Source organism: Hippoglossus hippoglossus, chromosome 5, assembly GCF_009819705.1.
Source record: "Hippoglossus hippoglossus isolate fHipHip1 chromosome 5, fHipHip1.pri, whole genome shotgun sequence".
NCBI classification, from domain to species: Eukaryota; Metazoa; Chordata; class Actinopteri; order Pleuronectiformes; family Pleuronectidae; genus Hippoglossus; species Hippoglossus hippoglossus.
In genome coordinates this window covers 5050932-5063203 of record NC_047155.1, presented here as the reverse complement: position 1 = coordinate 5063203, position 12272 = coordinate 5050932, and the positions used below count along the sequence as shown (strand labels likewise).

General features: G+C 44.8%; 1 protein-coding gene across 2 annotated transcripts in view; it reads right to left on the bottom strand.

Moving 5' to 3' along the window:
• The window catches only part of draxin (dorsal inhibitory axon guidance protein), a 14881-nt gene continuing 2609 nt past the window's right edge, over positions 1–12272 (bottom strand). The window contains exons 2-7 of one of the 2 annotated variants that reach the window (XM_034586230.1): positions 4947–5438; positions 4595–4833; positions 2118–2238; positions 1543–1635; positions 861–950; positions 1–729 (exon numbers count right to left, since the gene is read on the bottom strand). In XM_034586230.1, the coding sequence (XP_034442121.1) occupies positions 617–729; positions 861–950; positions 1543–1635; positions 2118–2238; positions 4595–4833; positions 4947–5424 (1134 nt within the window). In that variant the 5' untranslated portion in view covers positions 5425–5438 and the 3' untranslated portion in view covers positions 1–616. Of the gene's footprint in view, positions 730–860; positions 951–1542; positions 1636–2117; positions 2239–4594; positions 4834–4946; positions 5442–12272 lie in introns of both variants that reach the window. The other variant, XM_034586229.1, reaches the window with a different exon arrangement.

The following is a 12272-nucleotide window of genomic DNA, read 5'->3' as shown; positions in this document are numbered from 1 at the left end:
CATTTCTGTGAGTGATGCTAATGGTCCTGAAGCAAGAGAATAATCTGCAAGTCCACAGTTCAGTTAGCTCAGCACTAAATGAGTGATTTGTAAACACTGTTCGACTCGGACCGGGACAAAAACATCAAAGATATCAAATGCATGAGAAATGGCGAGAATTGTTTGAAAAGGCGTTTTTTTTCTAAAATTCTCAAAATGTGTTTTTTCCTCAAACTTTAACGAAACCAACAGTAACTGTGTTGAAAAGTCAAACGTAAACTCTGACAATGAAACTTTTCTACCAATTAAACGCTAATTTATAATTCATTTTCAAAAAAATCTGGAGTTTTAAAAAGTCTGTCTTGTCATTTTCACTGAACAAATCAATGGCTTGATGATGGCGATTTGCTGGGTGAGGATTCTCCCACAATGCAACACTCATAACGCAAGGATTTCCCAGTTAAACTACGTCTACTTAAGATTTAACTGCTGGTTTTGGTATTTAGATTCTTTACTGTAAGAAAAAAAGAAAAGAAGCATCAGTGTGAAGCACTTGTCAGCAGAGTCATGTGATGTCTTGGGGTCACAGGGTCGTCCTTCGTCCTCTTTCTCCTTCCTCTCGTGCGCCTCCTCTTCATCAGATGGTGATGAAGCCTCCCTGGTCGCTGCTGACCGACTCTGGCACCACGCAGCGGCCCCGCCTCCTGGTGACGCGCCGCTTCCGGTGGAATTTGGCGTAGCAACGAAACCCTTGATTAGAGACGGAAATAGATTAGAGAGATGTGGAAACATTAAAACCAGTAGAGCTGCTATAATATAAATTAATATAATAATACAAATTTGGGCTGCACATTAAACGAGCGCGTCACGATCTGACTCACCGTCCTCACACATGCAGTCGTCGTAGCACTTGTTGTTGAGGCCTCGGTTGTGAGCTTGACACTCGTGTTGTCTCAGGTCACAACAGGAACCTGCAGCGGAACCACAACATTCAAACACGTCTTATTCCCACGGAGAGAAACAAGAAAACTAATGAAGTCATTAATCATCGATTCCCATCACAAAGAAGAACAGCCACTGGTGAGGAGTTCAAATCGGATGATTTCATGTCTGCAGGACGTGACCAAACGGCTTTGAGGGATTTGTTAACCCATGTTTATTAACCACTATGTGACAAATGTTTAAAGCCTGAGGAGGTAAAAGCTCAGTAAGTCACAAAATGAAAAGCAAAGTTTCAAATCACAGTTACAAAGACGACAAATCCATAAAATGAACCACCTAGATTAGATTAAATACGTTTTCAGAAAAGATGAGTTTCAAGGCCCAGGTGGCAAAAGCTCTATCCCTTAAGTTTTCAACCTGGTCTCTAGAACAGTGTGAAGACAAATGTCTGAGGATCTGAAGATATGCAAATATGTAAACCAGATAAATATGAATGAGTTTTCTTGTAACCCCTCAGATTAAGGAGGTCAGAAGGTGGAGTCAAGTCACGGCTGCTCTTTGTGACCAACAATATCTTTTTCAATATCACAGTGTTTGTCTACGTTCCAGATGGAGACTGACCGGGGAGACAGTCCAGGTGGTGGTCGCACGGCTCGGTGGCGTCAGCGTCTTCAGTCACGTTCCCGCTGCTCAGGTTCTTACTCCGCCTCTTGTCTGCAGCAGGAAAACACAAAATAAACAGATCGATCCTGTTTCTCCAGATGACACTTTTATATCCGGTGTCCAGAGTCGAACACGTTTTCACTCCTCGCTAAGTTGTGGAGAGCAGATATAAATTATAAGATTATTTCCGGATCCAGAAAAACTGTGAAAATGTTTAAATTAGTCTAATTGACGAGTTAAGCCAAAGTGTATTGATCGCCCCCTGGTGGCTGGCTGCTGTAAAGGTCATAAACCCTGTCTGCTCCATGTTAGTAGACCAAACTAAAAAGTCTAAGTACTCATCAAATACATTTTTCTCAGAGATGAGGTCAGCTGTTTATTTTTTCCAGTTTTAAGTTTGGTTTTGATGGACAGCTGAGACGGCCGACTCGTGATTGGTCGAACATGTGTATTGACGGGACCTCGTCACTACATCACTACATACAGGAGGAGACATGTCGTCCAGTGTATGGACCAAACAGTTGATTATTAACCTTTTTTCCTGGAGGCCGGCCACGCGTCCACAGGTTTCATGTCCTCGTAGTCCGTCCAGTCAAAGAGCGCCATGTCCAACGTTGGCATCACCTCGCCTTGTCCTTTTCCCCGACCAGACCTCTGAGGGACGGAGACAAACTGTTATTAAAATCGGTGAAACACTTTGCTGCGTAAACTCTGCCACCACTGTCAGATCTTATGAATCTTCTATCCTTCATACGACTGTTTTTAAAGAATAATCCACAAACTGAATGTGACTCCGAAGCCGCGGCGGTGAACACACTGGAGGGATCGATTCTGTCTCCTCAGATAAATGTGGGGTTACTCCAGTGCTCCAGCAGCAGCAGCAGTGGGGGATGACGACTGTTTGATTAGTCGGGTAAAAACATTCAGGGCGTTCCTGATGAAACGCGTCGGACTTTTTGTTGCAGGCGAGCAGCGGTAACGCTTCATCGATTCATAAAACGCCCTCACACAGTGGACGGAGATCACAGCCGAGCTTCACAAGCAGTCGATGTCTGCCCACAGTTATACATCAGCCGCTTTACTCTTAATGCATTTAAAATATACAGGCATGTTAATGGAAACAGCCGGTGGTCGTCCAGCTCTGATTGGACAGTCAAGGTGCTGAACAGTTTAACTTTATGTCCCTTCGAACAGACGAAAACACAACAGAGAAGTTAAACAGTGTAATTAAGACGACAAGGCTTCGCGGTGTCTCCTGAGGAAAATTTAATCAATCAAAAATAAAATAAGATCTTCATGTAAACAGATCCATACTTGTTTCCTATTACCCTCAGGAAATGAGCCTATATGGAAATACCAGTGAGATTAATTGCAGGCGGCCGACCGCAACTGCTCGGCTGCTCATTAAACCATCACCAGAAGATCGAACATTAATTAAGGAGCTCGTGGCACGGAACCTGGGTTCAGGAGGGGCGGCAGCTCCAATAATATTTGACGGCCCTCACATTAAAGACATGCACGGTCTCCGGGGGTCTGAGACACCTTGGAAACAGAATAACAAGTAGACTGTCAGTCTGCAGACTTCAGACATGGAGGCTGAAGGGAATTCGTTGTGACTTCTTCTAAATATCTCAGCCATGAATCCAAACATCTGTTTTCATAACAGACGACCATCCAGGGAGGTTTAAACCGATAAAAATATTAAAACCTGTTGTTAACTGACTCAGTGATGACATTAAACCAGTAGCTAAACTCCATCATCTTTATACAAGCACACTCTGTACCTGTGAAAGATCGAAATAACTGAAATGAGGTTTTAATTCAATACTATTTGGTCGCACTTTATTTTACAGAGCTCTAACAAGACGTAACAAGCTGTACTTTATATGAAATTACACAAAACTAGAAATAATATGTCGTTAATTAGACAGGAAACACAGTTGTACTTCAGTTTTCAGACACGTCCTGTGGAGGATCTCCGGAGTTCAGTCTGAAAGCAGCTTTTGACGTAACAAGGACAAAACAAGACATTTGAAATCTTTGATTCTGCTCTAATTACAAATCACATGATGCCACTTTAGACCTAAAATATAATATTCTTAGACACTATTATACCAAATTTTACTCTAATTAAAAACCTCATAGAGGGTAAAACTTGTTACGTCCTATTCCAGCACTACTGCGTTTGTTTATTGTATAATGAACATTTTAGTTCTAGTTTTGTCTATATGTAATATAAAGCATGTGTTCCGTCTTATTAGAGTGTAACTGTGTTTCTCCCCTTTAAGGAGAAGCGGGACTGATGATGGATTTTCTTGAGCAGAGCTCGTCAATAAAACAACTGTCAATCAAACCGTGTCCTTGATCCTGTCACTGTGGCCACAAACAAGCTGCTGGACGTCTGGCAGCTGTAAACACACTTGTTCAATATCTGTTGACATCAGGAGCCATTTTGTAACGTTCCGTGATTGAAAGAGACTTTTCTTCCTCCCTGTAAAACGCTGTTGTACACGGTGTCGCAGCCTCGTGCTGGGTGGATGTGACAGGTGGTGAGTGGAGCCCCGCGCACTCCTGCAGGTTTTTTATGTGCCCACAGTCGGACACCAAAAAAAAAAAAACCCTCTTCACGGTCACATACATTTTGTCCTGACGTGGTTTCTAATAAAGCAAAAGGGAGGTGGTTACAGAAAATGTGCTGCTGGACTTTGAACTGTGTGATTTTTGATCCCAGAGGCGTAGTTTTATTCTAGGAAACACGATCACATCGATCAAACACACTGAGACCAGGAGCCAGAGTTCGTCCTGCTGGAGGGTGTTTTCCACCAGCAGCACTCTCAGGTTTTTCTCTGTGGCGAGTTGTCATTTCAGAGATGAGCTATGAGGTTTGCGGCAGTGTAACGGCAGCACCGGGGCCCATTTTCACTCCGCTTCCCCCCCCTCGCGCACTGGAATCACACTGAGCCGCAACAGACGCTGCCTTTAATAAGCACCCGGGCTTCGTTGGGGTTACCTGGGGTTTGGTGGAGGCCGGGGGCAGCGTTGGGGGATGCTCGTTCATCACCGTGGTAACCATGGAGGAGCCGGAGCCAAAGGCGGCGCCGATGGGGGAGGGGGGTTCGCTGGGCGGGGTCGCACCGAGGGAGGGGGAGGCAGCGGGGGAGGAGAAGGGGGAGGATGAGGAAAAGGGAGTGTCCTCGAACAGATCTCTGTCCCTCAGCGAAGACCTCAGCTCGGGCTCCACAGAAAAACCTGAGAAGTGTGGAATTCAGACGTTATCTCGGGCTTTTTAAACTTTAACATTTGACTTTGGAGTGAATTGATAATATATTAGAGATAGTTTCCACTCTGCGTTCATATCTCACCTTTACCGTGGCGTCCCTTGTCTCGCCGGCTCCCTTGCCTCCTGGGCTCAAAGTGGTGTCCCTGCCCGTGTCTGTGCCCTCTCCCTTTGCGTGTCCCCAGAAGGTTGTTTTCCCTCGTCTGGGTTTGACTCCTCATATTCAATCGACCTCTGTCCCTGTCCCTCCCCGGACCCATCTCCAGCCTCACCGGGCTCAACCCCTCCAGGCCCGTCCCGTCGTCCTCTGGCCTGGCCAGCGGGTGCAGAGGCCTGTGGGACAGCAGCCCGGCCCCACCTTTGCCATTACGGGCCCCCTGGTGCCCACCGTGGTCCCTGCCGTACCCGTGGCCCTGCAGACCTTGCAGAGGGTGCTGCAGGACGTTGCCGCCACCTGCCGAGCTCTGTCTCCTCTTGCCGTGAGGCGCTCCGGGCTCGGCGCTGTGCGACGGTGCCAGGCTGGAGAACAGGAACGCCGCGAGCAGAATCCAGGAGAGAGCCATTGTCTGCAGAACACCTGCTGGGAACACAGAACATAAAGAGAGTGTCAGTACAGATTGTGTCAAATAACTGAAACTGGAGGTGGACTTCATCAAATCCTTCAAGTTATTTTCAAGCTAAAGTAACAGATATTACTTTCAATTATGGGACAAATTGTCTTATATGATAAAAAAAACAAATATTTGAGGGATTTGTTTCTGCTGGAAAAAAAACAGGAAGAAGAGGAAATCAACCTGCAACTTTTCAATGTTTCTGATATTGTATCGAACAAATGATGAATTGATTCATCAAGAATTTAACTGGCAGATTAATCACTGAGGTAAATGAGACACTGGTGCTTCCTCTTAGAAATGACGGACATCAATCCTGTGTCCTCTGTGTCATTATGAGATAATTCACAAGTTCACATCCTTCATCAACGTTCAAGGACATTTCAACCATCTCTCATCTATAAAGCAAAAGCTTAAAGCCAGTTTCTTTTCAGATCAATCACACACACAGAATTTAGTGGTTAAAAATAATAATTGTTCTTGGTAGATTCACCCAAAAGCGAAACATAAATCAAACTGAGACGATCGTGTTGACATAACTAGAACTCATAGTTTTTAATTATCTCAATTAAAATTCATCACACAACTCCTGTCTTGTACAACCTACTTAAGCAGTAAAGGATGGCTGGAAGAATGGATAGATGATTGGTTGGACGGACGGTTGGTTGGTTGGATGGATGAATGGTTGGTTGGATGGATGGATGGATGGATGGATGGATGGATGGATGGATGGATGGATGGATGGGTGGATGGATGGATGGATGGATGGATGGATGGATGGATGGATGGATGGATGGATGGATGGATGGATGGGTGGATGGTTGGGTGGGTGGGTGGATGGATGGGTGGATGGGTGGATGGATGGATGGGTGGATGGTTGGTTTTCTTGCCCATCAGGATGTTGTGGTTGTTCCTGGTTCTTCAAACACAGCCCATTGATCAGTCATCGGACCCAAACATCGCTCTAACCCGACTACAGCTACACAAACGAATTTTGTTTTCATTTTGAAACTAGTTTTCATTCTGTGTTATCATTCTCTAATTCAAAAAAATCTCCCAGCACAATATTCGTATTCACAAAACCACCAACCAGATCGAAACCAAACAATAACCACTAAAGACAAAGGAACACCAGCTGTTTTAGAAACTGTAATGTAAGACGACAGGTTATAGGAAATATGATATTTATTTGTCCTCCACTTAAAGAGACAACACTTCGCTGCAGACACACACAGCATCATTATGTTGCTGTGGCAGGAGACTCCTTTGTGTTAAAAGACAAACGACAGCGGACGGCGAACAGAAAATCAATGAGGGAGAAGTATTGAGCTGCTAGTGATGGTGTGTGAGGGGGAGTGTGTGTGTGTGTGTGTGTGTGTGTGTGTGTGTGTGTGTGTGTGTGTGTGTGTGTGTGTGTGTGTGTGTGTGTGTGTGTGTGTGTGTGTGTGTGTGTGTGCAGGGTTTATAAGGTCTATGCTCCGTTTTCACACTGAAGCACACACACCAAGCTGAAAATGCACATTCTTGGGTTTAGACTGGGTTGTTTAGGTATTTCTAAAAAAACAGAACAGCAGCTGCAGGTAGCATGTGTGTGTGTGTTTGTGTGCATGTGTGCGTGTGTGCGTGTGTGCGTGAGAGTATGTGTTGTGTGCGTGTGTGTGCTTGAGAGGATGCTGGATGATGTCAGGGGAAATTTGCAGTGTGAGCGCAGGAGGCAGCACCTCGGGGGATTTTAAGGCAGACTGCGTCCGCTGGCCTTTGGGAGCTCGACCAGCTGTGCAGTTTGCAAACACAAAGCGTGAGGCCGGCCGCTGAGGTGAGACCGTTATCTCCAAATAGGCCCTCAGAGTGTCAGGGGGCCGGGCAGTCGGCCGTGTCACGCACTAAGTGTTTAGCCAGGATTACGCTCCGTCTGTTTCACACACACAAGGTGTTGAGTGGTCCGGACCCTGCACAGGCTGAAGGTTGATTTAGTCAGGAGACAAAAGAAAACACAGAAACTCAACTGTGGGGAGACGTGGTCGGAGAACATGTCGTATTAACTTATGTTTAAATTAAAGTCAACGGGGTCAGAGATGCAGCAAAGGGCCTGAATCGTTGCTGCAGGTCTCAAGCCTCTGAATGTGGTTTACGTTCATTTCACGTTCTTACAACACAAACAGAAATACTACTGGTACAGAACCGTCACCCTCCTCCACCAAGGCCACGGGGAAAAAAGAAAACAAAGGGAGAAAGACATGACAGGGAAGCCATTCTACATCATTACATATAATCAGGTTGCTGATATGTATATTGTGTGCTGGTAAAAATCTTCAAAAAACACTGGTTAGATTGAATACTTTCTATATATACACATATGTACATTTATACGATGTTGTCGTATTAAATACAGTGTAGCAGCATTTGATATTTCTGTATCTATTTGAATGCATTTGTTTTTTATAGTATTTTACAAAGTTGAACATCAACTTGCTTTATGCCAGAGCAGCATTTATATTCAGCTGTGAACAGTTCACACATGATAACTTTGTCTATGTCGCTCTCCACATGTTTGCATCAGAGAGGACACAAAAATAATAATGGGTTTATTTAGTAAACTTTTTTTTTCTGCTTGCAGTTACAGCCACTGGCCAGTAGGGTGGTGTTGATTCCCAGAGAGTTTGAATGTGAGAGGATTCATCGACTTCCTGTTAGGAAAACGTTGTCACATTGCTACGCTAGCATTGCAATGCAAACCCTACAGCAACACAACACGCACACAACTCAGTTAGTTTTAAGTGAGAATTATTTAACATTGCACGATTTTGAATTTAGATATTGAACTAAAGGGAGCTGTTGGGTCTTGGTGGAGGTGCGCTCTCTACTGAACACATCATTCTACTCCACCTGCACCTTTGCCTGCATATTTCAGTTCAGATTAAACATTGAACATGTTTACAGAACCAGTGCAGAAGCACCTGAGCAGCAGTTCAGAACAGAAGCTAAACACGCTGCCACAACAACTTGACCCTCGAAGAATTAATTTCCCCAACACAAAGAAGGATGTAGCACCTCCACAGACTCAGAGGACATGGTGCGTCGGCTCCATCAAACCTCAGGCCTGAATGGAGCTGTCATGTGAAAGGAGAAGTCAGGCAGTGATGGAGGAGGGACGAGTATCTCCGCACAGCAGTGCTCACACTTTCATGTGCCGCTAACAGGTGGTCCTTTGAGGAAACACAGGATGGGGATGATAATGGAGCTCGCTGGGTGGCATTCCAGGGCTTAAGCTCGGTCTCTGGTGTGTGATGAACAACCTCCCGGAACAACACAGGCCTGCACCTCAGTCTGTGTCAGTACGTGGCTGTGTGACGCAGGTACGACCCAGCAGGGTAAGAACCTGCCGCTGAGGCGACGGGCGGCCGAGCAAGCTGCCAGGAGCTGATGAGTGTCATTCACAAATGAGCCAAATCCACCAAACTGAACAGCAGCATTTATACAGTGACTGATACCAATAAATCTGTCTGGCTCTAGTTACAACATTTCTCTGTCATTAATGTATTTTTAAAAACGTTTTTCTGTTTTCACTTTTTATATACGTCACTTATTCACATGCACCAGTTAGAACTTAACATCTTTTAAATCAAGATGCAGTTTTGGGGTCATTCGATTCTGTACTTTGTCAATAAATAAATAAAAAACACCCACACAGTGTTGAAAAGTTGTGTTGAAGTTTTAATACATACAATACTTTATTGTTTTTACTTTAGTCGTGAATACAATTGCAATTATAGACAGATTCTGATTATAATAATTACATTATAGTATTCACAGCGCTTTAATAAGTCTGTCTTTTAATTGAAGAAGATGAGACATTCTGGTTTCAATACAAGAAACAATATCATGCTTTAGCAGATTTAGTATTTTATTATATCTGAAAAATATAACTTCAAAAAATATAACAAATCAACGTGGGTGAAATCACTTTGTTCCACTTTCAATATTTCAACAACAACCACGTTCAGTCTTGATTATGATGTTGTAATTCAGCCATTTAAGTCCTAATACAAACTCCATTGATAATATGACTGCTGGGGAAAGTTCTGAAAGTGATAAGAGGTAATAACTGAGTAACAAACAACTAATAACGTTTTTTTTAAAGGGACACAACACAAACTTGGACAACTTTAAATCTGACTTCAATCTCATTGTGAACCTGGTGGATGCAAACTGACTGCAGCAGCAAAGGGTGAGAAAGCACTGACGTATAAAATACAAGAAAATCTAATCAAGAAAATGAGGAGCCAAGAGCAGAGGAGCTGAAATTGGATTACTACTGTTAACAGCTTGTATGAAAACACAATATAATGTGTGTGCGTGTGTGTTTTTATAAGCGCAGCGACAAAGTGTGAGGAGGCCACCGGAGAGACATGCATCCGAGCAACAGAAGTATGAAGTGATTGGTAATCTTGCACGAAATTGCAAAGGGGGCGCTATTAGCAGCAGGATGATTAAACTCTGATGAGATCAGAGACCTCGCCACGGTCCGGCCCTGAAACATGGCAACGCCTCGGCAACGCACTCGAAATAAAAAAAATATACTAAACAGAGAGCGGACCCGGATCTGAGCAAGGTGAGGTGGGAAAGGCCGAGCACGAGGCGACCCTGGTATTAAACTGCTGTGTGTGTGTGTGTGTGTGTGTTCGACTTTCAGCGTCACCTGCTGTGACACCAAACCTCCAGGAACCATCTGCTCCTGTTGTTTTATCGCTCATAGCAACCAGCGGGGCCATAAGGATCCCGCAGACAAAAGGCTCCAGAAACAGGCGGCTGCAGCGGAGCCCTCATGTCAGGCAGAGGCCGTCTTCTGTTCCTGACCAGAGATTAGACGTTTAGAAACCAGGGAACACTCTACTGTCCATTAATGAGGGAATAGATCACATCTACTGGAAGAGAAAATCATCAGCCGACTATTAATCTGATCTACAACATATGCTCCATTTTGCAAGTGTATAACAGGCTGTCGATAACGGAGCACTTTGATGTGCCGGAACAAAGCAGCAGCTCAAGCATCTGTTTTAAGAAGACGCAAATAATGATAAGAAAACTGCATCGTTAAGTTTAACAGTCCCAAGGAAAAACAAATCTGTTGTATCAGAACGATTCTATTGAACACTATTATACTTTTCATCTATGTCACATTCAGATTTTGTGTTTAATCCACTCAAAACCCCTGCGCTTGCACTCAGATAGCCTCAGCTTGTGCTGCAGCTTCAGCTCTTTTGCTTGTGCTCACCCTGCTTCTATGTGTCAATCGTCTGTTCCTGGACTTTATCTCCTGCGCTTGGATTTCTTTGCGCAACAAGTCTGTCAAAATTCCACAACCAATAGAACGACAAGTTTAGTGCTGACGGATGAAATTGTCGTGGGTGCGTTAGCTTTACTTCTTTGAGAGTCCACGTGCGTACAGGTACTTTCACCAGGTTCATGCACCCCCGCCCTCCAGGGCTTCATTCACATCATTATCCATTTTATTCCAGAAGTTTCAAAAGGGACTATTTGAGTGTAAGCAGGGTTTTAAGTGAAAGCATCACAAACTCTGAACGTGAAATCAATAAGTCCCGCTTTTTAAACTGAAAGACCGCGCTCTTGATTAAAGATAAGGAAAGAAAAAAAAACTAATCTCGTTTAGAACACGCCTCGCCCACGCCTCCGTATTTTCATAAATATCAACTCAATAACGAGCACTCAAATTACCGCCTCCGTTAATGCCTCTGCATAATAAACAGCTCTGCCAAACTGCAGTTAACACCATTAAACTTAATTTCCTCAAAGGCCAATAGCACTGACTTCAGCTATATAAAAGTGCTTTGTCTGTCAAAATCCCCGGCAAACAACGTCGGTGGAGGTTCACACGTCCACCGCAAAGGCAGCTTTCGAGGAGCGTGTTGGATGGTGAAGGCCCCTGGAAACAACACGGGGTGAAAAAAAACAAGAGCCATAAGGAAGGTCCATCTGTCAGCAAGGGAGCGGCAGCCGAGAGCGAAGAAGACACCGAGGGTTCAGTGGTAATTTGGTCGCAGGTACAACAGATGTGGAGCGAGACCAGAACATCGTCACTGATGCATGGCAACATCCGTGACATCCGCCAACATGGCCCTTATCTCCCTGTGCACTGATGCCCGCACACACACACACACACACACTGCAATCAATGCATGCACACACACACACACACACTCACTCACAGCGGGGGGGAACCTCCACCAGACACCCACATATAGGCATGTTCCAAAAATGGTGTGAGACACAAACAGCACCCGAAGCACAGAAAGAGGCGTCCCACAGAGAGGAGAGAGAATGAGAGAGACAAAAGGAGGGAGGAGAGGAGGACGAGGAGGAGGAGGAGGAGGAGGGGAGAAACTGAGAGGAGAAAATAAGATGTAAGGTCGAGAGAGAGGGAGAAAGAAAGGAGTGAGACAGAAACAGAGGGAGAGGAGAGAAACTGCAATGAAAGCGGCAGCGAGAGGGAGAGAGGGGGACAGAGGGAGGATTTATCCCGTCTTAATTAGAGCAAAGTGTCGGTGGCATCTCTCATTTCGTGGCAGATAAGGACACCAGCTGAAACCCCACTAACACACACACACACACAGACACACACAAAGCCAAACAACAAAGCTTTGGCCTCTGCAGACCAACAACAACTTGTTCTTTTAATAACTCATCAAATCTGGACACCTGCCGCTGTATCTGGATGTTCTGCATGGGAACGGTTTGACCGGTCAGCGGGGGCAAGCGCTCCCGTTTAGAGACGATCAAGT